Raw genomic sequence first — 24,007 nt, 5'->3', positions numbered from 1 at the left:
ACGCTACACGCCTGTCCATAACAGTTACCCATTCAGAGCTTTAAATTGCAAAGATCTGAGGCACTACCACTGCGCCCATCACCCTGAGACATAAGTTGATAAGTCCCATGTGCCTGTAATTTCACCCTTGCCCTTCAAAACCGGAACACAGTAATGCTGACATTACCGCTTGGCGGCAGAAATAGGTAAGGTGGCAGTACTACCTTGCGGACGAACTCTTTCGAAAATCGGTTCACAAATATCGAAGTAATCATCTCATTACAGAGTACTAAAAAAACCAACCTCAAAAGTACGTGGACTATATATTTGCCTAGTTTTATTGAAATATCCCCTAGTTCGCCACTATACAGGACTTGACACTGGAGATAATAAAAATCGGTTCTCACTACTCAAAGTATATTGAGAGAGAAAAACGCCTTGAATTGGAGAATAGCAAAACCAACCATTAAGATAATTGCTCCTTAAGTAACATTTAGGCGCTATTTATAAAAATGAATGTTCATGCGTGATCAGCAACCCTTAGAGATGTATGATTTTCTTCAAAATGAAGTGGGACCACTATGGAGGTACCCTCTTTCCAACAAAAAAAAAGAATCATGAAAATCGGTTCACAAATACCGGAGCTATCGCGTAATATACATACAAAAAAAACATACAAAAAAAACATACAGTCGAATTGAGAACCTCCTCCTTTTATGAAGTAGGTTAAAAACAAGACATAGCTATACTACTTACCTTTCGTATAAAGCTTCAACCGATGTTGTACGGAAGTGATAGCTCCTAGCACAGATAGGCGATTCACTCTTGATTTGATGTTGGAGGCTGTGCCAAACTCGTCCGCCAACATCTTTGACACACGAGAGATTTGATCTTTAGGCGGAATGATGAGGGATATCATTGATGTACCATTCCTGAAAAGAAGAGATACAAAGGGTTACTATGCGACTAGACCAGTGGTAAGCAAACTTTTTTCGTTTAGGGCTAGAGAAAATTTTAAAAATTCATAGACCACGAAGGTCAGTGTAAAAAAAATAGTTTGAACGCGAGCCTAGATTTTAGAAGATAAGGTGAGGTTGAGAATCCCGCAATGGTTGATTGCACACAGAAAATTAATACAATGAAATAACAGGCGGAAAATATTTCACACAGATCCGACGCGGTGTGTCATTAAACTGTTGGACAATTTTCAACTTTTGGGATAAATAAAATAAAAATAAAAAAAGGTATTTATTTCTCCATAAAACATAAGGAACACAATACTTAAAAAACGAATAAAAATAAAACAATTGAGTGGTGTGGACAAAAAGGTTAAAGACTCAGCATTGCTGATTTTCAGTCTTCACTTAGCTAGCTGTTCGCTTGCTGCACCAAGCTAATATGCGGAGTGTACACTAAGTAATAACCTGCCTTTAGTAATAAGTTAAAATTTAATGGATGTCTTTGTAAATTTATATTTTTCTTTTTTATACATTTAACCTAAAATTTAAAATTTTGTGCTGCTAAGAGTTTTGATTGGGAACCAGTTGTTACTAGATTTTTGTACAGATAGGAGCCATTGCTTACATCGGTTTTTAAAAGTAAATAAACGCCCTATAGTTATTAAATGTGAATTTAATAACCACCAACCAAAATTTAGTAAGTTCTCTGAAGTTGATATGCAAAGTTACGAATATAATACATATTTTATTCGTAAATAATTAGTTTTAGATTTATAACCGACTTCAAAAAAAAGGAGAAGGTTCTTAATTCGACTGTCTCCGTGCCGAACAGTCACCATGTCGGACTGCCACGCAAAGGTCCCATGTTCGATTCCCGGGCCGGGAGAAATATTTATATGACCTACCTTTATTTCTCTCGTGAGCTTGGGTATAATTTGTGGTTCTATGTGTGTGTCCATGGCACCCGCGACACAGGGTTTCCCTAGTGCTATGTTGAATGTGTGCGTTATTATTACTGTATGTTCTTTTTTCTTCTTTTTTGTATGTATGTTACTCTTTTTGAATCTCAATTTGAGAACCGATTTTGATGATTCTTCTTTGTTGGAGAGAGGGTACCTCAGCAGTGGTCCCATTTAAATTTGAAAAAAAAAATACACCTCTAAGGGTGGCAAACTAGGGGATGAATCCGGTTTCGCGCACTTTCCGGTAACCGATTTCAATAATAATAATATTAACGCACTCGTTCAACATAGCCCCGCACTAGGGAAACCCTATGTCGCGGGTGCCATGGACAAACACATAGACAACCACAAATTACTCCCAAACTCACCAGAGAAATAAATGTGTCCAATAAATAAATCTTTTTTTGACAATTTGAATAAAATGACTTTATTTTTAAAACAACAACTATTGAACGGTGATAGGTTACCGTTTAATTAAAAAAAACTTTTCAAAAAAATTTTCATTACAACGAAAACTGAATTTTATCGAAACAGTTGTTCTTTCGGGATATACTGAATGTTTATCGCAAAGACATTAGGTTCGGTTAAATTAGGTTTAAAAGAAAAAACGTTTTCCTCTCAGAATTACTTTCGGGGCTATGAAATTTCGACCAAACGTTATTTCTGGAAAATGTCACTTCGAATTACTCATCTCATTTCGTATTCAGTATAATTCAATTCAGTAATGTGATGTTATTGTAAAAAATAATAATAATGTTATAAAGTAATGTATTAAACAGTATATAAATAAGAAAAAAACTCTGTCTTCTGAAGGGCGTCACAGATTAACTGCCCAACGCTGTAACATCTAGAATTAGCAATATATGTGACATGCAATAAATGAATATGAATATATTTTTATAAACTCGTTATTTAATAGTAAGTACCTAAAACATCTGAACTAGCAAACATTTTTTCCACTTCTGCTCCGGTGGCTCGGCGTAAGTCAAATTAGGTATATTGTATCCAATCTGCTAGCATGTGTGCAAATAATGGAATTTCACAATTGGTGACTCCGGTTAATTGTATTTAAGACAATAGAAATAAGTATTCGTTAATACCAAATACTCTTTATTATAAAAGCTATTTTGTTATTTGTCATTTAAAAGGGTGTCCTCGTAGCAATTTTATTTCATATCGAGTTATTAGGTTTTTGCGATTATTATACTATGGGAACCTTTCTTTTCCGGATCTAAATTGCGTATATTTATTTTTCAAACAAATCGACCGTGACCACTTTCATTTGGTAAATTTGGAAAGCATTTTTCTTACAAATGTCTTCAAGACAACGAGGTTGATATAAAAGGTGAATAATTTTAGCTCCAATTTTCCTTTAAATAACTTCCCCACGTATTTAAATACACAGATATCCCTAATGCATGGCAAAGGCAGTATGTTCAACTTTATAAACAACAGTTATCTATCATCCGTCACCATACCACACATCGCAGAATTTTTTTATAATATCTAGTGACGGAACGAACAAGTCGTGCGCCTGATGGTAAGCTACACGCCTGTCCATAACAGTTGCAGTGCCACTCAAGCTTTAAATTGCAAAGATCTGAGGGGCACTGCCACTGCGCCAGGCACCTTGAGACATAAGTTGACAAGTACCATTTGCGGGTAATTTCACCAGCACCCTTACCCTTCAAAACCGGAACACAGTAATGCTGACATTACTGCTTGGCGGCTGAAAAAGGTAAGGTTGCAGTACTTCCTTAGACGAACTCTTTCATAAGATGCTCTACTGCTACTAGTCATACACAATGCAGATCGTCCGGACATATTTCTTCTGAACCTTGAACGTATTTTCAACGGCCGAAATGCTCTATAATAGGTACAAGAAGCACGGAAGGTAGCCGTGGATATAGTACGTCTCAGTGTAGCTTTTCGAGAGACAATTTGCCTAAGACTGCTAATAGATTGACCGCATGTTTGCAGTTAATGCGTGAAGTTGTTATCAACTTCGTGCAGTCGAGGTCTCAGATAACGGCTTCACGCATTAATAGCACGCAGTCGAAACCGATTTCATGCAGAAGAGATCGACTGCAGTCAGTTAAGTTGAGGTCTTGGCTGCATAAAGTTGATTACAACTACACGCATTAACTGCAAACATGGAGTCAATCTGTTAGCAGCCTTGATCATCGTAGTACGTAAATATATCTATTTAATCTCATACAGATAATGGCTTTTTGTTTGGAGCATACCGGTTTTATTCTATTTCTTTAATGGCGGTCACTAGGCTTGAGCCAATGTTAGTTTCGAGGAATGCGGTCAGATAATGTTGATAAACAGTTTCGAAGAGTGCACGCAGATAATATTGGTCAAAAACGTCAATCTTAAGGCAGCAAAGCATACCGGTTATCAATATGGGTGATGATTGACAGAAAGAAAGGGTAAACATTCCCGCGACTCGGTCTTTCCGTTCGTTATCTGTAGCAGATGCGTTACGTTTGAAAGAGGGACGCATACAGAAGGCGTTATGTAGGGCTGGCACGATAAGGCGCGAATTAGAGCTAGTCCTGCTCTGCCCTCGGAACGAAAAAAGGCACAACAGTTGTGTAAAGTACGCATAGTTGTACCTTTTTTCGTTACGAGGGCAGTACTGACAAGTTAGTCAACTTATAAAGATTCAGCCTGCTGTCCACAAAATCCTAAACCTGAAAGACAGTTAGACCAGAGAACAAAAAAGTAACGCGAATGGACACTCTCCGCCTCTCCCTAGATTTAGATACCTCACCAGCGCCCCGCACATTGACGGTCACATTAACTGAACGAAAACAAGGCTGTCAGCGAGCCGTTTGATGGCTCTGACATTTGAATATTTTTCATTTATTCATTACGAAACTTGTACGTTAATATACAACATCATTGTACGTTACTAGACGCCGTAACTTCGTGAGCTAGTAGACAAAGGTTCTCGAATTTTCAATTTGTATTGCCGATAAATATTACGTAGTGAATATATCTAATTATTAACTAAGTAATGTGCTAAACTTGGACATGCAATTTCAATAACTTGGTTACTTTATTTAAAAGTATGTACCTGTCCAAAATACAACATTTTAAGTGCTTTTAATATATTTTTCAAATAAATGTTCAATATTATTCTAGTTAGTGAATTCAAGAAAAATATAATATCATATCGATATAAATATCTAATGAACATGTGTAATTAAAGATAACAGATTAGCTTAAGAATTTTCGTTACGTCGCCACGTAACGTAATAGTACGAGAAAGTGATGGGTAACCCTACCGCTTCACGTACACATTTGCCCGGGTGCAGATAGCTCCTTGCTGTATGTAGTAGTAGTAGGTAAATAACTTTCGATGAAGTGTCCGAAGTGTGGTTTGACGTTCAGGTTGCAATTCCAAAACTTATTCCAGTACTTTTCGTATTTAAGCTATATAACGTTAATTAATTAATATGCAGACATGGAGTACTGCTGCCACCTTTGGGATGGCTCTGCTACATATCAATTGGCCACTTTGGATTTTTTTTTAATTTATTTGGTCAGTCAACAATTGTTACACCAATAAGTTAGAAATATACATGCAAAAGCTTAAAACTAAGTGCACAATCAGTTATAGACCGGCACTACATGCACAATAAAATTATTACAGAGTAAAAAAAAACTTGCAAGAGGAAAAGTACTAACATTAATTCAACAATACAAATCGCTTACAGAAAGAAATAGTGAAATATGTTAAGACTAAGTGAAAACATAAAAAAAAAGAAGTTAGGTGACAGAGTTTCAAAACGGTGATGACATTACGCGCTTCGTTATTGTTACCGAGAAGTAGTGTAAATCAATTGTTGCGCTATGATCATTATACAACTTGCTAAGTCTTGCAATGGGAGAATTCGCGCCCAAAACAGTCCTGCGAAGAGGTTTGTAAAGAGGCTTAATGGGAAGTCTAGGCAGTTTGCGGGGATTCAATTGACAACCGTGATAAGAGGCTTATAGGGGACTCGGAATTAGTGGAGGCGAATCTGCAGAGCCTTGAACACCGCCGTGAAGTTGCCTGCTTAACGGTATTTAACAGGATATATCATGGAGAGTATGCGATGCGAGTTACACAATTTAGTTCCGCGTAGGCTTGGGTTCCACCCCTATGTTGTGGATATTCCAAAGATTCGCACTAAGCGTTACGCTTCCACATTCATATGGCGAACGGCTATGGAGTGGAATTCCCTGCCTGCAGACTCTGAACGTTATAACTTGGGTCTTTTCAAGGCGAGAGTGAACAGGCATTATTTAGGTATGCATGCTCCATCGTCGACCTCATCGTCACTTTCCATCAGGTGCTATGGCGGTAAAATGCGCACTTATATTATTTTTATAAAAAAAAGAAGAGAGAGAGAGAAAATCGAAAGCGGAATTGAATCAACTTCGAACAGTAACAAGTAAAATATCGACAATCAGATTTTGAGCCAATACTTGTGGGTTCTTATTAACTTAGCCCAAGGATTGCCAATGAAATTGTTGGTATGGTCTCCATTCTAAACATCGAGTATATAACCAGAAATAGACACGAAGAAATAAGGGCCATATATTCCTGGTAACACATTAGCGATACAGCTCTTATAAATATCAACTCCCGTTTGCACTGAAATATAGACAGGCCAACTACTGACCTGTGCGTACGTCTCCGTATATTCCAAAAAATATTCTGTATTTATTGCAATAAAAATAATATCTCTAACAATACCGTGCTGTTCTATTCGGTGGTGTGGGAAAAACAGCAAAACATCTCATTACTAAACAAACGGAATCAAATTTCATCGGTAATTAAGTATTAAATATGTAATTTTGCAATTTTCGTCCATTATAGCAAAGCTCCAGTCAACTGGTCGTTTTGAAGTGAAACAGTTGACGACACCCGTCAATTGTTTCGAACTCGGGCTAGCCAATCGGAGCGCAGTTGTCACAGTAATGATATGGCAGAATAGTTTTCAAACAAATTAAATGACATTTCGTCTCTATTTCTGGTTATATACTCGATGACTCTAAAGCTGTCAGGTGGTGGTTATCGCTGATAGAAATATCCCAAAGGCGACAGCATATTCCCCACATGATCGGACTTCCGCGTGACAAAGTTGTAGAAACCGCACGTTGCTGAGGTTAGCAGGAAGGTGTTAGTTAAAAAATGTTGCCAACTAAAATTACTCTGACCCAGAGCATTCCCCATCCGAAACTGGACTACGCAGTGTTTGCTACCCGGATTTGTCAGTCACTCTGCTCAATAAATTGGAACGGCTCCAAAATATGTGTGTTAGGTTCATGTTCGGACTTTGTAAATTTGACCATGTCTCTCAATTTCGCGCACGACTTAAATGGCTGCCCATCCACCGGCGTAAAGATATTCATATCCTTCCACTTCTCTACTCAATTCTATTCTATCCCTTTACGCCTTCTTATCTTAAAGATCGCTTTACTTTCCACTTTTCTACACTCTGTTGTCCCCTTTGCTCCCTGTCATACCTCTAACTTTTATTCCAACTCTTTTACCGTTTCTGCAATCAGGTTGTGGAATTCTCTCCCTTAATCGATTCCACGATCCCCTTCTCTTGATTCCTTCAAACAACGTGTCAAAGATCACTTCCTCACCTCCTAAGTTTCGTCTGTCCTCTACTATCCTTTCATTTATTTCCTATATTTATACTTCATTTTTCTTTTTCCTTAAAAAGCATATAAGCATTTAATATAATTATTTATTTGTTGTTACATATGTATTAATATTATTATTATTTGTATGTACATGTATATTTATCTACGTGTATGTATATATTTTTATTATTACTTATTCCGTAGTAGATGATATTCTTTGGTTGTACCCGTTTTGCATATCCGAAATGTCTATCCTAAGGCCGCCTGTTGCGCATTAAATTACTACTACTATTATATTTAAGCTATTGTATGGTAACTGTAATTTTGTGTGCAATAAAGAATTTTTAATCCATTCATGCAGAAGCCATCCAGTGTGAAATACCGTGTGACCTTGAAAGGTATACCAAGTTTATTTGCCGTTAGGAACGGGAAGTTTTAGTTAGACGTAGTGACCATACAAGCTGTTGAAAGTAATCAGTAACCGTAAATACACTTCGGGTAGTCGTAATTACTAGTTTCCGTGTGTTTTAATGCTAACGAAATGCATTTAATTTTTGGATACTTATCCCTATTAGCCATAAGGGTCAGACTTAAAACTTCCACCTAGGTATGTGGATACATTGGATTTGCTCCTTCTTGGCCTTTGCGTTATATGTATAATCCGTCCAAAACTGTCCCAAAAATATCGGGTATTAGCTGATCATGAGGAGCAGAAAAAGAGTTGCAGACATAATAGATTAGATATACATACAGAATAGATTCTCGAGAAACTGCGGCATCGATAACCTGCTGAATGGATTGTATAAGCCTTCCAAGACCATTAGTAACCATCTCTTAAGTTGTTACCACTGTAAACCATTCTACCGTTCCAAAGTCCAATGAAAAAAAAAAGATTATCTTTATAATCCCGGAATGTTTAATACGTGCCATAGGCGTTAGGCCGAGTGGGTACCGTCCCCCAAGATCCCTGCGTCCCCCCCATGAAAAGAACGGATACAGCCAAATTAGCTGTTCAATAATGCATCGTCTGTACAATTTTGTTGGGGTTTGACTTGGTTTGTACGCCCATATGCGCATAGTAAAACAAATAGTTCCTCATCTTTCCAGGAAACTTATAAAACATTGATTTTAAATAAAAAACATCGCTTAGAGGTTCAATAATATATATATATATAATTATAATGTTGAAGTGGACTGCCTCGCTTTCACAGTGGGTCTATGATTTTTGTAGGTTTTGTAGGTGTACCGTAGGTTGATGGTTTCAAAGCCGTTATCCGCAAAAAACAGCCTCACTGTCAACCTCACAGCTGACTGCGGAGCAGTACCAACACCGTTTAAAGATCATGCCTCATTGATATGACCTGCTATTGTGAAATCTTTCTTTTTTTTATTATGCTATTTAAATTACTTATTCATTACCCAAATTGATAATTTTCTTTGTCTAATTGTTGCTTGTGTCTAATTTTATTCATATTGTGCCTAATTTGTCTTCAATTAGCTTTTTTTGTACACTACATGTAACACATTTGAATTGTGATGTTAATGGCAAAATAACAGCGAGTGATATGTAATTAGCATAGTCTTCAGGCATTTACCCTTTTGACATGCTTTTTTTAATTAATTTTTTTGTAACTTGAATTTATTTTTATTAATATTTTTTGTTTGAAATTTATGGGTTTTGCATGACAAATAAAAAACGACCTCAAAAGTTCGTGAAATTACATCTATTGCCAAGTTCCATTGTCAAGTGTGCGAAACCGGATTCATCCCCTACTTTGCCACCCTTACAAGTGGAATGTTTCTTTCAAATTTAAATGGGACCAATACTTAGGTGTAAAGTCAAATAATCAATTATTCCATAGGTCAAATTTTTACACTTAAAAACGTAAATTTTTATGCTACTGCTCGTTCAGTATGCTGACCTCCCTGAGAAGAACAAGCAAGATACTGCTCTTTTCAAATAAATGCTATGGAATACACTTTGAAACATAATTGTGTGGAATCAAGACTCATGTTGTCTTTCCATACATCTTTATTTAACAAATACTCTTCAATTTTTTAATATGACTTATCAATTAAAATACTTTTAACGCAAGTTTTAAACTTAGGAAATGATAATCTTAATATATACTCCGGAGTCTTATTACAAAAACGTATACAGTTCCCTATAAAAGAATGGTTTACCTTGGTTAAACGAAATCGTGGCACCATGAGTTTGGACTTAGTTCTAAGGTAAATATTACGGATATGTTCTTTCTTAATGAAATTATGAATTTTTATCCTCTTTCCAATAAAAACAAAGAATTATCAAAATCGGTTCATAAATGGCGGAGTTATCGCGTGTCATACATACAAGACAATTCACGCAACACAACACAAAAAAACACAACACTTTTGTTTATTACACAGATATAAAAAAAATTCTGACTAGTTTAATACTATGTCGATAAGTATGGTGACTCTCTATGAAAATCGCGGGTCACAATGCACGTCAATTATACCCCGTGTGGATGAGGTTTTTTTACCAAACGACATTGACTTCTGCAGCACATTATCATGTCGTTACGAACAAACATAACGCGTAGTGAAATCTAATTAAATGACAAGCCAAACAGTGTATTTTTGTCGCCATAGTTGACAACTTCCTCACTGTCACGCCAATATTTATCGTAGCAAAGTATTTTTTTTCCCTCGTGGAAGAATGACATAAGTGGAGTTACGTCAAAAACATTTATTACTCCATTAGATACAAGAAAATATGACCCACATCCTCTCCAATTCTTGTAATTCTATCGACTAATTTAACTGCCTCCGTGGCCGAACGGTTACCATACCGGACTGCCACGCAGAGGTCCCCGGGTTCGATTCCCGGGCCGGGAGAAATATTTGTATGGCCTACATTTATTTCTCTCGTGAGTTTGGGTGTAATTTGTGGTTGTCTATGTGTGTGTCCATGGCACCCGCGACACAGGGTTTTCCCTAGTGCGGGGCTATGTTGAGTGTGTGCGTTATTATTATTATTATTATTATTAATATTGTAGATAAAGTTACAAGAATTGAAGAGAATGTGGGTTATGTTTTTCTGTATCTAATGGAGCAATAAACGCGTTTGACGTAACTCGACTTATGCCATTCTTCCTTGAGTGGTGCAATTTCACAATAAACAATTCACACTACAGATAAACTTATCAAAGCGAGTGCCACTGTGTCATCTCTCAAAAACACATTGTAGTTGTAAGAAATTCAATATTAGAAAAGCCTACAGCCTACCAAAGGAGCCTACGCAAAACAGTAAACATAGTCACATGGCGTACGAAACAAAATGTTTGGGGACCTCTGATATATCATGTACATTATCAATAAATCATTTGTTATTTGATTAATATTATGTTGAGTTGTGAGAGAGGGTGAAAAAATTAACTACATGAAAAAGATATTCCGTCAATGTGCATAATAACCGCCTAAGTATTTTAATAACCGGCAATCTATCGCACCACCGCACTACATGTCTATCAACCCTGACGTTGGCGAAATCGTCGCGCAAAACGACGGAGCCATAGATACAAAAGTTGAAGTTGAAAAAGATATTCAATACAAGTGCAGCCAGACTGCCACACCGAGATCCCAGGTTCGATTCCTGGGCCAGGTGAAATAATTGTATGGCCTACATTTATTTCTCTCGCGAGTTTGGGTGTAATTTGTAGTTGTCTATGTGTGTGTCCATGGCATCTGCGACACAGGATTTCCCTAGTGCTATGTTGAGTGTGTGCGGCTATTGTGCACTATTTAATCACAATAACTATACACACACCCTACCCGCCTAGCCCTGCACTAGAGAAAGCCTGTATTGTGGGTGCCATGGATATACACAACCACAAATTAGAAATAGATTAGAATAGATAAAAATCTACCAGGCTGGGAATCGAACCCAGCACCTCCGCGTGGCAGTCCAGGGTGACAACTGTTCAGTCACAAAGCAATTAAAATTAGCCTTCAATGGGTTTGTGAAGTAGTAAATTGATTTAATTCCAATATATTATCGCATTTAACACTTGCCATCTGAACCAGCCCTGACAGTGCTATTGTCAACATCTGTAACATTATTAATGCTGTCTTTATCAGCATTTCTAATTTTAAGCTCTTAGTATGGGTGTTACTAACTCCTAAATTTATTATATTATGTAATGTGTAATAAATAATAATTTCTTTGTTCTCTAAGTTATTATTTACACTTAATGGATTTTTACCTTATACATTCGACAAGTGTATTTCATCATTTAGTCACGGCTACGTGTGTAAAGTTCTTGAGCAGCAATCTTAAATCTATATTCTTTAAGTTCATTTTTCTCTTCTTGTCAAGGATACTGTACTGGTTGACGTCAACCAGGTGAACAATAACCGAAAAAGAGAAGCGGTATAGACTCATATTCCAAACCACATTAAAACTATAAGTTGGATCTGATTACGGTACAAATGGTGACAGTCAAAAGAAAAGTTTTTTTTTCTTGCTGCATAAAGCCTTGAGAGTCAACAAAATTTCTTACAGATAGCACTACAGCAATAAAGTTGTCAAAAACCAAAAACAGAGATCTGCAACAAAGACAGAAAAATCCGTAACGTCTGCTGGTTAGTTCCATGGTTTAATTGATAGAGCATCTGGTACGGAATGCCTGAGAGTTTTGGTTCGATTCCAGTCAGATCAAATTAATTTTTCTTAGCATTTCAATCTTTGTTATAGTAATTATAACAAACTAGTGAAGTAATTTCACAAAAAAAGAATTTAATATTGTTGTAGTAACATATCATGACATTATATATGACAATAATCATAAAAAATAAACATGTTCTTGTTAATAAGAATTTTGTGTTAAAGAGCGTTTATATGGAACCCTACATATTAAAATATAATTTCAACACAGATCTGTAAGTGTATCACTATAAGTTTATGAACCACAGGTGTCCTTATTGCTCAGTAGCAATTTCTTCATTTGCAGCAAAGGGAAAAATATTACTTTCTATATTTATGTGTATTTTTTTATGCCAGACAGCCACACAGAGGTCCCGAAGAAATATTTGTAGGGCCTAAATATTACTCTTGTGAGTTTGGGTGTAATTTGTGGTTGTCTTTGTGTGTGTCCATGGCACCCGCAACACAGGGTTTCCCTAGTGCGGGGCTATGTTGTGTTGAGTGTGTGTGACTAAAGTACTTGGAATCCAAGATTGTGAAATAAATTTAAAAATGTACTATACAATACCTGAGAACTTGCATGCAAAGTCATGAAATATTTTATTTTTAGGTGTAAAAAGTATAATATGTACCAATATAAAATTTTCTTTCAGAAATACAGGACAATAATGACTTGGTAAATTCAAAAATTGGAAACAATATAAGGTTATTTGTTTATGTGTTATCTTATAAAGCTGGGAAATAGATACCACTCTTAAAACAAAAAATTTCACAACTTCATGAATTAATACACATAACCTATACACGACATGGGTCAAATGTCGTTGAACTCAATATTTTTAAGAAACAATTTTGCAAAACCAATTTTTTTTTAAATTCACGCCTTTTATTTACACTTTCGTGACATATACGTAAGGTTTATTATACCCTGGTGTAAGTGTTAAATCACATTCGGCAGATCGATATTCTTCCAAAAACATGTAAACGCATCACGTTCATTGGAAAATCAATACGTGGAAATTTCTTTCGTCTAATTTTTATCCTACGCGAAGGTTATTTACCATGTTGATTTTTTAAATTAAGGTGTATACTAACTCCTAGGGCGTTAAATAGGAGACTTAGGGCATCAGGAAGGCTTTAAATGAGGGTATTACGTAGATGAAGAGGTTAGATCAGACGCATGGAACGCGTACCAGCGCGCATGTCTCCTTGGATGACGCATATATTTTGGCATTTTAACCACTTACTGCGGCCAAAACGTATACTGAACAAAGTTTGATGTGTATTTAGACAGTTATTATGCATAAATAAGACTCACCCCCTAGCCATTTCCAAGCTTTTGATAAGTTTCTTGATCTTCCAAATTTCAACATTGCGATCGGCTGACGATTCCTCAGACATTTTTACGGCGTTTTAAAATAATATCACCACAAAACACTAATAATAATAATATGTAAATAATAAAACAAAGTCTTTAAAATACACAATTAAACTCGTAAATAGAGGGAAAGTGAGACCAAAATGTGGTTTTAACTGCAATAAACCAGATCAGACCAGATGGACGAGAACCTCGCGACAATGATCCACTTTCTACTTCACATTTAAGTCTAACAACACTCGTACTTTTCTTCTCGTGCGAGGATTCTTTAATTTTTTCTTTATTCGGTTACCCCTAAGCATGTGGGACGCAGAAATCAGACATTACACGGGTAAAAAGATGACGTGAACAAGCGAACGATCGAACGAACGCCTCGTCGTCCGTCGGATCGGAAAAATGAAAGAAATTGAATTTAATTCGGTGTTGCTGCACGGACAAAACTAAAAGGAAAAAATATTCTTAAAACTGCCCGTACACGGAAAACGGTGAGCAGTACTACTGCCACTCAGTATCGAGTAGCAGTACTACAAACAAATGAGCGAAACGATAGAGTGCAAGTAGTACAACTGTATAATCGATCGACTGATTGGACTCGACTGTTACCACTACAAATGTCAATTAACGTGTTACCGTAAAAACTCTTCTACTTCGCGCTTCTCTTGAGTAAAGAGTAATTTTATTATTATTTTTTATTTGACAATAACTTGAAAGCTATCGTGAAGCTATTATACTATTATTATTAATACTATTGTGAGGCATACTTGACAGTTTATATATCTGTGGCCCTCCGTACTTGTACAACTACGATCAAACACGTTTACTATTTCATTAATATACGTCATTTTTTTCACGTACTACGAGCGAGTGAGTTCTGATCTGATAGTAACACGGCAAGTTTACTATGTCCTCTGTGTATAATTTTGTTAAACACTAATTAATACCTATTTTTAATATATAAATAAATAAAATGGAGTCAATAAGAATTGGAATAATCTACGGACAATGCCGCTGTTGTCTGAAATATGGACATCATCGAAATATTTTGAAAGAATACCAAAAAGACAGCGTGCGGGAAATTTACTATAACATTTTTGCCGAATGTTTTAATTTATACGTAAGTTTTATACGTTAATTTAGTTATAAGGCGTGTTAAAATGGATAAGATTTACGACGTACGTAGATAAAAACTCCATATGTGAGAATTTTTCCAATTATTGAAAAAAGTACTGTTGCTGAAAATCTAACATTTACCACCTTTAGTTAATGTATCTTTTTAACTTTCTAATCGTGTTTTCTCAATGCCACCATTTTTAAGTTACAACAACAGTATTTGGTTTCATGTACATATGTGTAGAGGTGGGCGTTTAAACGAAAAGCACTTAAAAAAGTCTGCTTTTTAAAATAAGCGCATATGCACGCTTTTCATTTTAAGCGTAAGCATTGTTTTTAAACATAAAGTCTATGCGCTTAAACGTTTTTTTAAACGACTTTTTAAGCGTCAAACTAAAAAGCGTTTAGGTGAAAAGCGCTTTTACAAGTACGCTTTTTAAACGTTAAAAAAATAAGCACTTTTTTCCATTTCAGCGGTTAACAACTACAAAAGTTAAACATCTTATGTTTTTGAATGCTTTTAAACGCCAATTGACAAAATGTTAAAATAATAATGTTGTCATAATAAAAATATATCTAATTTTTTACAAAAAAACTTACTTATATTAATACCTTTAGTGGCCTACGCTTGCGTTTCGCTATTATTACAAGGTTGCAAGCTTTTTTTTAACATAAAAGTCTATGCTACGCTTAAACGTTTTCTAAACGATTTTGTTAGCTTCAAACTAAAAAGTGTTTATGTGAAAAAACATTTAAAAAAGCATGCTATTTTAAAAAAACATAATGTTTAAACATTTAAAAAATAAGCAGTTTTTCCCATCTTTACATATGCGACATACTAATAATAATAATAATAAAATCTTTCAGCTATCCACAAATGCAGACATAAGCATGCTCATCTGTACGAGCTGCATCCAACGCCTTCACGACGCTAGCAGCTTCAAAGCCCTTGTTGTTGACTCGGAGAGACATCTCCTGACTGCAATTGGGGATAAAGAGATGCTGTGTGTTAATGGTAGGGTTTGCATTACATTGCCTAGTGACCATATTTACGACGATATCAATAAATAAATTAAATAACACAATCGCATTGAAATCTCCAGCAGAGCTGTCCAGAGATGTAAGCTATACTTTAGGATACGATGGAACTGACAAATACATTGTACACAAGTTCCTAAATAAATAAGTAATAACAAATGATTAATCCACAGTGGGTACCCTGGTTTGATTCTGTCAATATAGCAAAGAAATATCTTGTATCGGCTTTTAGACTGCGTTCTGGTCAGATTGCAACTAATAAATTCTTCCATGTGATGGGTTTTAAACCATCCCCATTGTGCAGCACTTGCAATAAAATAGAGGATCTGTATCATGTATTGGTGGAATGTGACTGTAACGTAATCCTGAGAGGTACAATGTTTAGAAATGTAAGTTTATGCAATGGACAAATTAATTGTTGGCTCAGAGAGCCTGTATGTATTGTCGCTCTACAAGTGTACAAATTTTTTAAACATGTTTCTTGAGTAGGGAACTCAGTATTCCTCCCATGAGGCTGACATAGTCACTCAAGGTGGCTAAAGCTTCAATAAAATTTAAGATTAAAAAAAATGGCATTGAACTGGGCCAACGTAAACAACAGAGACAGAAGGTTTCATAGGGGCCAACACAAACTGCAGAAGCCAACACAAAGCGCAGAGGTCATTAAAGTTATCAATATATATTTTCTGCTTTTTAAATTTTAGTAACGTATAAATTTCAACCACCACATACCCAGCGTACATATTCGACGTCGCACAAAGGTGGGTACGAGGATAGCCAAGCTTAAGTGGAGGTGGGCGGGGCACTGGGCTAAAAGGGACGTTGAAAGATGGACGAAAGCCGTTACTAAATGGTGGTCAAGATACGCAAAAAGACCAAGAGGCAGACCACCCGCCCGATGCCATCTAGGCCATAGTTGGGAACCACTGGACACAACTCGCAAGGGTCCGGAAAGAATAGAGAGGAGGCCTATACTCAGCAGTGGGTGCAAACATTCGCGTCTCAAAGCTTTGAAATTTATGCCTTGTTAGCCATATATAACCTAGTTACATTACCAGCACTGGGAGAGGAAAAAATATTCCTGCTACAGAACCAGGTAATATAGCAGGAATGTTTGTTTCCCTTACAAAACCAGTATGGCGGACAGGTAATGCACAAAGAAAAAAAATTCTGCTACATACTTTATTCCAATTGTAATAGCATAAAATACATGTTGATAATTTAATGTCCTCTGCCTTACCATTCACCGGTTGAAGTTAACTCTCTCAGACTTATCAACACCCAAAGATAATTCCAATGGATTAGAATTCTATGGATCATATCATATATGGATCATCATAATTTGACATTTCAGAAACAAAATTAAATATCTTGTCCTTTTTTACTCTTAACGAATACACAAAACTTAAATTACGTATAGTTTAATTTATTAATTAATTTAAAAAAATAATTAATTCATTAAAATGGCATATAATTAAGTTAAGTTAAAAATATCATTGACAAATAAACTAACTCACAAAAAAATTTATTAATCCATTAAAATGTAATAAGTGCATTAATTAAATTTAATTCATGTATGTAAACGTGTAATACATCTCATCAACTAATCAGCTTAAATTCTATTTTCAGTACCAGGAAACCAAGAGATGTTAACAGACGTGAAATCAGAGATCAAGCAGGAAATGAGTGACGTGGATGACTTCGATGGTGACCCAGATTATGAACCCTCGGATGCAGAAGATGGTATAATAATAATATTTATTTATTTTAATAATAATAATTTAATAAGAAACTGTCCTTAGAATCATCGCTGGTAACGGTAATTAAAATTATATTTCATGATAAAAACATATATTGTAAATGAAAACAACTTTAATTAAAGTTACTTTGAAGTATTTAACTTAAATGCCGCAACCCTGAATGGTGTGTCCCGAGCGAGTGTATGGCAGCTCGGGCTCGCACCCCCCGCACGATTGCTCGTATGGGGGTGGAGAATTACTCGCCTGATGCGTTGGTATCCCTTAGTACGTGAGAGTCATTTAACCCGATGTAATTACAGTGCCTCAACATTATTTTGAATAATAGTCGATAATAAATAGACCGGCCATTTGTCACATTTGCCGAGATTTAAAAAAAAGGTATAATTTTGAAGAAATTGGAACACCATTCCGTTAACGCCTTACTGCATCTGTCATTACCTATGTCCCTATCTACCGACCCGAGAGATAGGGTTTTCCGGAGAGACTACGGGCTCGACGGCATGACCAGGGTACAGCGGGCATCCGGGCCAAGCCCTCCGCCATTGATACGCCTTTGCGGGCGTCTCTGGCGGACCTGGACTTGGGGGTTCGTGGTTAGCTGCAGAGACGGACATGTTTGTCTGCCTCGGTTGCATGTGGCCGGGGCGTCTATCTCGTGAGCAGCAAGCGCGTATTAGTAGCGGTCTAGTTGAAGGCCTGAAGCGAGGGAGACGCGCGGGGCACGTGAGTTGCCCTTTAACTTGAAAGCTATGTTCGGACATTGTCGCAGGATACTGCGACTGGCATCTCCGGCACTAGCCCGAAGAGCTAGTAGAGTATAAGCTAGACATCCTCCGGTCCCTCCAGCCGCTTAGGTTATTGGGAACTGGAGAAACGTCGTTTTTCAGCGTCGGGAAGTGAGCGTGCCTTGCAATTCCGCCACAATAAGGAGATTTGATTGTGGACTAAGAGTCGACGGTTTAGCGGTGGCAACCGCTAGTTGTGCAATGTGCAACGGGAAGTGAGCGTGCCTACAGCTCCGGTACCTAACTGGAAAATAAGGAGGGTACTGTACGTGCACCCGGGGCGGCTCATCCGAGGCACTAGCCTCTCGAAGAACCGGATGAAGTCAAGGGACAGAGGTCTGTGACAACCCTGTACACTGGCTGATCTGGGGTCCGAAGATGAACTTGAAAGGTTCCTGTATGCGCACAGGTCATAGTGCCCTTCTCGCCCTCAGGGTAGGTAGGGAGGGTCACAATAATTACAACTAACGTAGAAAGATATGGAGCCGTCATTACCTATGGTCCGAAAAAGGTGTTCCAAATATTATTATATAAATTTTGAAATTTTGAATCGTTCTCTAATTTTTTTTTCTCGTTCTTACTTTGTTTCATCCCGTTGTCACTCAGTACTCAAAATTATCCCCAAAATGACCACGAACAGATATTTTTAAGGATAAATCATTCTACGAACAGGTCTTAAGATTAAGCCATTCTACCTACCGATCGTTTTAAGAATAGGGCATACGGCGATCAGAACTTTTAACTCCTCTCTTTATTCTATTTATGAATATAAACAGCCATACAAAGGTGAGGCCGTCAAAAATGGCACTTTTTCGTCAAAAGTATCATCATAATCGGTTCACAAATAATATCGTAACATACAAAAAAAACAGTCGAATTGACTCCTTTTTTAAAGTCGGTTAAGAACCCACAGACATACATTTAAATAGATAACGCAAATCCCGCGATCTGTGTGAAAACCAAGCGAGCACACATTTTTTGTACCTCCTATGACGTCAAAAGCGCTATTTAGTTATGGGGAACATCCTTCCGCGCTAAATCGATTGATTGAATCGAAGACGCAGACTCACGCGTATTTAGAACAACGATTTTTCAAGTATTTATTGATCATAAGGAGTCATGAAGTATTAATATAGTAAAAAATACCAAAAAAATAAAATAAATGTCAGTGTAAAAACTTTTTGTGTGTAGTAATGATCTTGCCGCGGTCGCTACTGACCGCCGTTGCCTGCAAACAAAAATGACCCTTTAGGTGGTAAACGTCGACTTCGCTCAGAGTACAGGACATCTCTTTTTTTTTACAGAGCCTACAACACCACGAGAATATCAAGTGGAACTAGTGGAGGGAGAAGCGGAACTCCTAGCTCGATTTAAGCCTGGAAAACTTATTCCTCCTGACTCTTCAAAATCATTAATAGGTAACCACTTTAATATACTAGTAATGAATTTAAGAGGCAATGTATTAATTATTAGAATATTCATGGAATCGTTGTCAAGTTTAATGTTGTCAATTTTGTGATGGTGCTGACCTTCTTCACCGTCATCCCACTTTTTTTATCACCCTTTTTACTGGGTCCTCGTCACTTTAAAAATTTTGAATTGTTCTGGAACTCCTTTTCCTTCCACTATTCTAACGTTGGTTCGTTCCTTGATCACTCCCATCAAAATTATCGTAGCGAGAGGGACGTGCATTCTTCTGTAAGTTTATACTGTTTAAAAATCAAAATAATATGTGCATTTTATGACGACCTCTTTATCTGGCATCCATAGTACTTTTTTTTAATAATATCATGTGACGGGACCATTGACTTACAATTATATGGACGTCGGGTCCGCGCTAAAAAGTGTCCGAACTTATAGGGCGTTAAAATCGTATACAGAGCGTCATTCACGCTTTAGTCTTCGTTTATTCGACTGACAGCGAAGCAAGCAAAATTAGACAGTACTGCGATGACATTACAATTTAAATTCAACGTTTTAGCTTTTTCATATTCCTTTACATGTCACTACGTTTAAATAGGTTGACTCTGGACATTTTTTTCGTGGTTTTTGTATTAGACCCGTCGTCCATTTATTTGTAAGTCAATGGACGGGACGAACAAATCGTGCGCCTGATGGTAAGCACACGCCTGTCCATAACAGTTGCAGTGCCACTCAGAGCTTTAAATCTGCCACTGCGCCAGTCATCGTGAGACATAAGTTGACAAGTCCCATGTGCCTGTTATTTCACCCTTACCCTTCAAAACCGGAACATAGTAATGCTGACATTACTGCTTGGCGGCAGTACTTCCCTAGACGAACTCTTTTAGAAGAAACTGTACTGCTGTTAAATACTGGGCTACCAAGGTCGATTACAATGTGATTATAACATAGTAATTAAAAAAGAATCTTTTGTTCTGCAATCTTGAGCTTCTTTTCTTTCTTCTAGACCTATCCAACGCGGCTGATCTGGTAGCAGGAGAGGCGGAATTGCTGTCGCGTTTCACGCCGCAAGAATTGAGACCCCTGCCGATGACGCGTGACGCACTATACTTCATCTGCCCCACATTTGCCTTGCACTTGGATCAGCTTAGAGGTACATCATGAGTTTATTGGATGTTGTGATATTGAAAGTTTTTTTTATTGAATGTCAGGATCTTACATCATCATGACATTCAACTATTTTTGTGAAATTACTACACTAGTTTGTTATAATTATTAATACAAAGATCGAACACTTCGAAAAAATTCCTTCCGAACCAACGTCTCCTAGGAAACCGTGCCAGACGCTATGACAACTAAGCCACGGAACGAACCAGCGGTCGGAATTTTTCCATGTTTGTGCTTGTTGTCGGATTTTCAACTTTTTTCCCGTAGCGCCATCTGTGAGAAATTTATGAAAGTATTTCTTCACCCATTTAGATACCTTTACAGCTACCAGCAGCTGGCTAGAGATGTTGCTTTTAAATCGTGATTTGAGTATTTTTAGTGAATGATTTTTATTGTAATTTTATGAAATATTCTTTATTGCACAAAAAATAGAGCTCCTTGTGAAAGAGTTCATCCAGGGAAGTACTGCCACTGTACCTTCTTCTACCGCCAAACAGTAATGTGAGCATTACCGCCTTCAGATTTTGAAGGGTAAGGGTGCTGGTGAAATTACAGGCACATGGGACTTATCAATTTATGTCTCAAAGTGACGGGCGCAGTGGCAGTGCCCCTCAGATCCGAATCTTGCGATTTAAAGCTCTGAGTGGCTCTGCATATGTTATGGACAGGTGTGAAGCTTACCGTCAGGCGTAGGACTTGTTCGTTCCGTCCCTTGATATTATAAAAAAAAAACTTTGGGAGAATTCAATAATTTTAGTAACGTTTTTTTTTTTCAGGTAAAGTAATAACAGCGAAGATGATAGCGAAGCAGCTGGAGGACTCCGAACATAGGCACGAAACCGTCAGCAAGAAAAGAATCATATCTGAAAAACAAGCTCTAATCACAAACGCATCAAATATAATAGTAAACTCCAATGTCACACCGTTCCGATGCAAAAACAGAACAGGATTCCCTTGCTTCTACTGCAGAAGCTTATTCGAGAACCTGGAAAAACTTCAAGAACATCAAGAAGTTTCACACAAAAGAACAGACGCAAAAAGTGTTCTAGCAACTCTGGGCCCAGAAAGTTTAATTGTCTATGTAGATGTAACAGACTTAAAATGCACCTTATGCGACCGAAACATGGCAAACATAAATGAATTGAAATCCCACCTAATTAAGACTCACAATAAAAAGTTTTACGCAGATTTCACGGATCGCGTGGTGCCTTTCAAACTATCCGGTAATAACATTTTCGAATGCCAAGTCTGCGGTTTTAATTTCGAAACTTTCGGTTCTATAGAGAGGCATATGAATGTTCACTTCCGTAATTACGTGTGCAATGAATGTGGTTCAGGCTTCGTGACTAAATACCGTTTGAAAGTACATTCGAAAAGCATGCACGTAGAAGGCAGCCACCCTTGCGAAATCTGCAAAAAAATATTCGCTTCCACTCAAAAATTAAAAAACCACACGGACGCCGTGCATAAACTAGTGAAAAGATTCAAATGTCCGAAATGTTCGGAACGTTTCACCGAATATTTTCGAAGGCAGAAACATTTGGTGACGGTTCACGGTGTTGAACCCTTAAAGTACAACTGTAACGTTTGCGATAGGTCGTTTGATCGAAGGTTCACTTTGTCGCGACATATGAAAAGGGATCATTTGGAAGAGCGCAATTATCAATGCGAAATGTGTTCGTATAAATGTTTTACCAATAACGAATTACGAGTGCACATGATAAAGCATAACGGGGAGCGGATTTTCGAATGTTCGGTTTGCAAGAAATCTTATGCGAGGAAGAAAACTTTGAAAGAACACATGAGAATTCATAATAATGATAGGCGTTTTGCTTGCGCTGTGTGCGGACAGGCGTTCGTGCAGAAGTGTAGTCTGAAAGGACATATGAAAACTCACCACATGGAATACACATTGTAATATATCACGATCTTTTACAATGTACAGTACCATGGTATTCAATTTTTTTGTGGAATTACTACAAAAACGCAGATCGAACACTAAAGCGTGAAACATACAGAACGGGTGCGAGTCGGGCGCGTGTCGGGTCGGGAGCACAACGGGTATAAATCCTATGGACAACACGCTACGAGCAGTTTGTGACACAAACCGTGACTGTAATGAGAAACAAGGCCCGAGTTTTATTTTTGGGCATTATAATCAAGCCTGCTTGCAATAATACAATTGTGTTGAAAAGTTCATTATGCTATGTACAATTTCGTTATGTATTTTCGCTCCCACTCCGTTCGGAATGTAAATTCAGTCTTAACACTTCACAGACATGAATTCAAATTTAAAATAAGACAGTTTATTTGTTACTTCCGTTGAAGTACTTCCGAAAAGATGCCCCGGCTACGTGAGCTAAGCTAAGTTAGCTATAGTCCATCTGTTTAGGTACTTAAATAAATGTAAACAATCTTGAGAGGTCTATTTAATGAAATATACATTTATAAAATGATTTTCCCTTACCTTCAAATACAAAATACAAATACTTAGCTTCATATGAAATTGCATGCCTATTTTTATACCTATTGATTTGTAAAGCATGTGTTTCAATAAAAAGATGTATCAAGATTGTTTACATTTAGTTAAGTACCTAAACAAATGGACTATAGCTTCGATAGCGGTGTGGCTTGCGTTTTAAGGTAAAGGTAAATACTTGCCTGTTCTGGATGTCTGAATTATTATGAACTGACGGAGTTGTACCACTGTAAATGTTTATAAATAAATGAAAAAACACAAATACAAAACTAGCTCTTTATTTCCATAAACGCAATTAAAACAAATTCATTTGAAGTTATCAACTTAAAAGTACAAACAAAAACCTTTATTAAGTCACGATTTGTGGTGACTGTTTTATACAAATTAAAAATTAACCTCCTTATTTATGTACAATCGACAGACACTAATCGATCGATTTGTAAGTATAGACTAACTTATATGTATTGGCGTGTTATTTCCGGTTTCGATTATGGCAAGGGCGTTTTCCTTGGGTTCAATTTCTTTCGTCGCGGAACGGAATTCGTGAGAATGCTCGAGAATTCACGCGACTGCGCCTAGGGGTTGTACTAGGGGTGATCTGTTGTTTCGTATTTTAACCTTCTGTCCGG

The 24,007-nt window shown here is 37.1% G+C and overlaps 2 protein-coding genes across 2 annotated transcripts in view; one reads left to right on the top strand and one right to left on the bottom strand.

Moving 5' to 3' along the window:
- Positions 1-13,961, bottom strand: part of LOC113225754 (eukaryotic peptide chain release factor subunit 1) — a 53,298-nt gene extending 39,337 nt beyond the window's left edge. Inside the window, exons 1-2 of the mRNA XM_026458164.1 lie at positions 13,558-13,961; positions 736-911 (exon numbers count right to left, since the gene is read on the bottom strand). Of these exons, the coding sequence (XP_026313949.1) occupies positions 736-911; positions 13,558-13,640 (259 nt within the window). The 5' untranslated portion in view covers positions 13,641-13,961. The remainder of the gene's footprint in view (positions 1-735; positions 912-13,557) is intronic.
- A 644-nt stretch (positions 13,962-14,605) lies between these two features.
- Positions 14,606-23,365, top strand: LOC113225737 (zinc finger protein 28-like). The gene is made up of 6 exons (XM_026458139.1): positions 14,606-14,731; positions 15,595-15,742; positions 17,395-17,508; positions 19,615-19,728; positions 20,739-20,885; positions 21,676-23,365. The coding sequence occupies exons 2-6, from the start codon at positions 15,619-15,621 to the stop codon at positions 22,815-22,817; spliced, it is 1,641 nt and encodes a 546-aa protein (XP_026313924.1). The 5' UTR covers positions 14,606-14,731; positions 15,595-15,618; the 3' UTR covers positions 22,818-23,365.
- The last annotated feature ends 642 nt before the right edge of the window (positions 23,366-24,007 follow it).

The sequence above is a fragment of the Hyposmocoma kahamanoa genome, unplaced genomic scaffold, assembly GCF_003589595.1.
Source record: "Hyposmocoma kahamanoa isolate Upper Pololo Valley unplaced genomic scaffold, ASM358959v1 172, whole genome shotgun sequence".
NCBI lineage: Eukaryota > Metazoa > Arthropoda > Insecta > Lepidoptera > Cosmopterigidae > Hyposmocoma > Hyposmocoma kahamanoa.
This window is presented reverse-complemented; position numbering and strand designations above follow the sequence as displayed.

Excerpts from the sequence above, each read along its gene's own strand:
- LOC113225737 (XM_026458139.1), top strand. The coding sequence starts at position 15,619 with ATGCTCATCTGTACGAGCTGCATCCAACGCCTTCACGACGCTAGCAGC. Across the intron at positions 19,729-20,738 it reads CTCTTCAAAATCATTAATAG|ACCTATCCAACGCGGCTGAT; the intron begins GTAACCACTTTA and ends TCTTTCTTCTAG. Across the intron at positions 20,886-21,675 it reads GCACTTGGATCAGCTTAGAG|GTAAAGTAATAACAGCGAAG; the intron begins GTACATCATGAG and ends TTTTTTTTTCAG.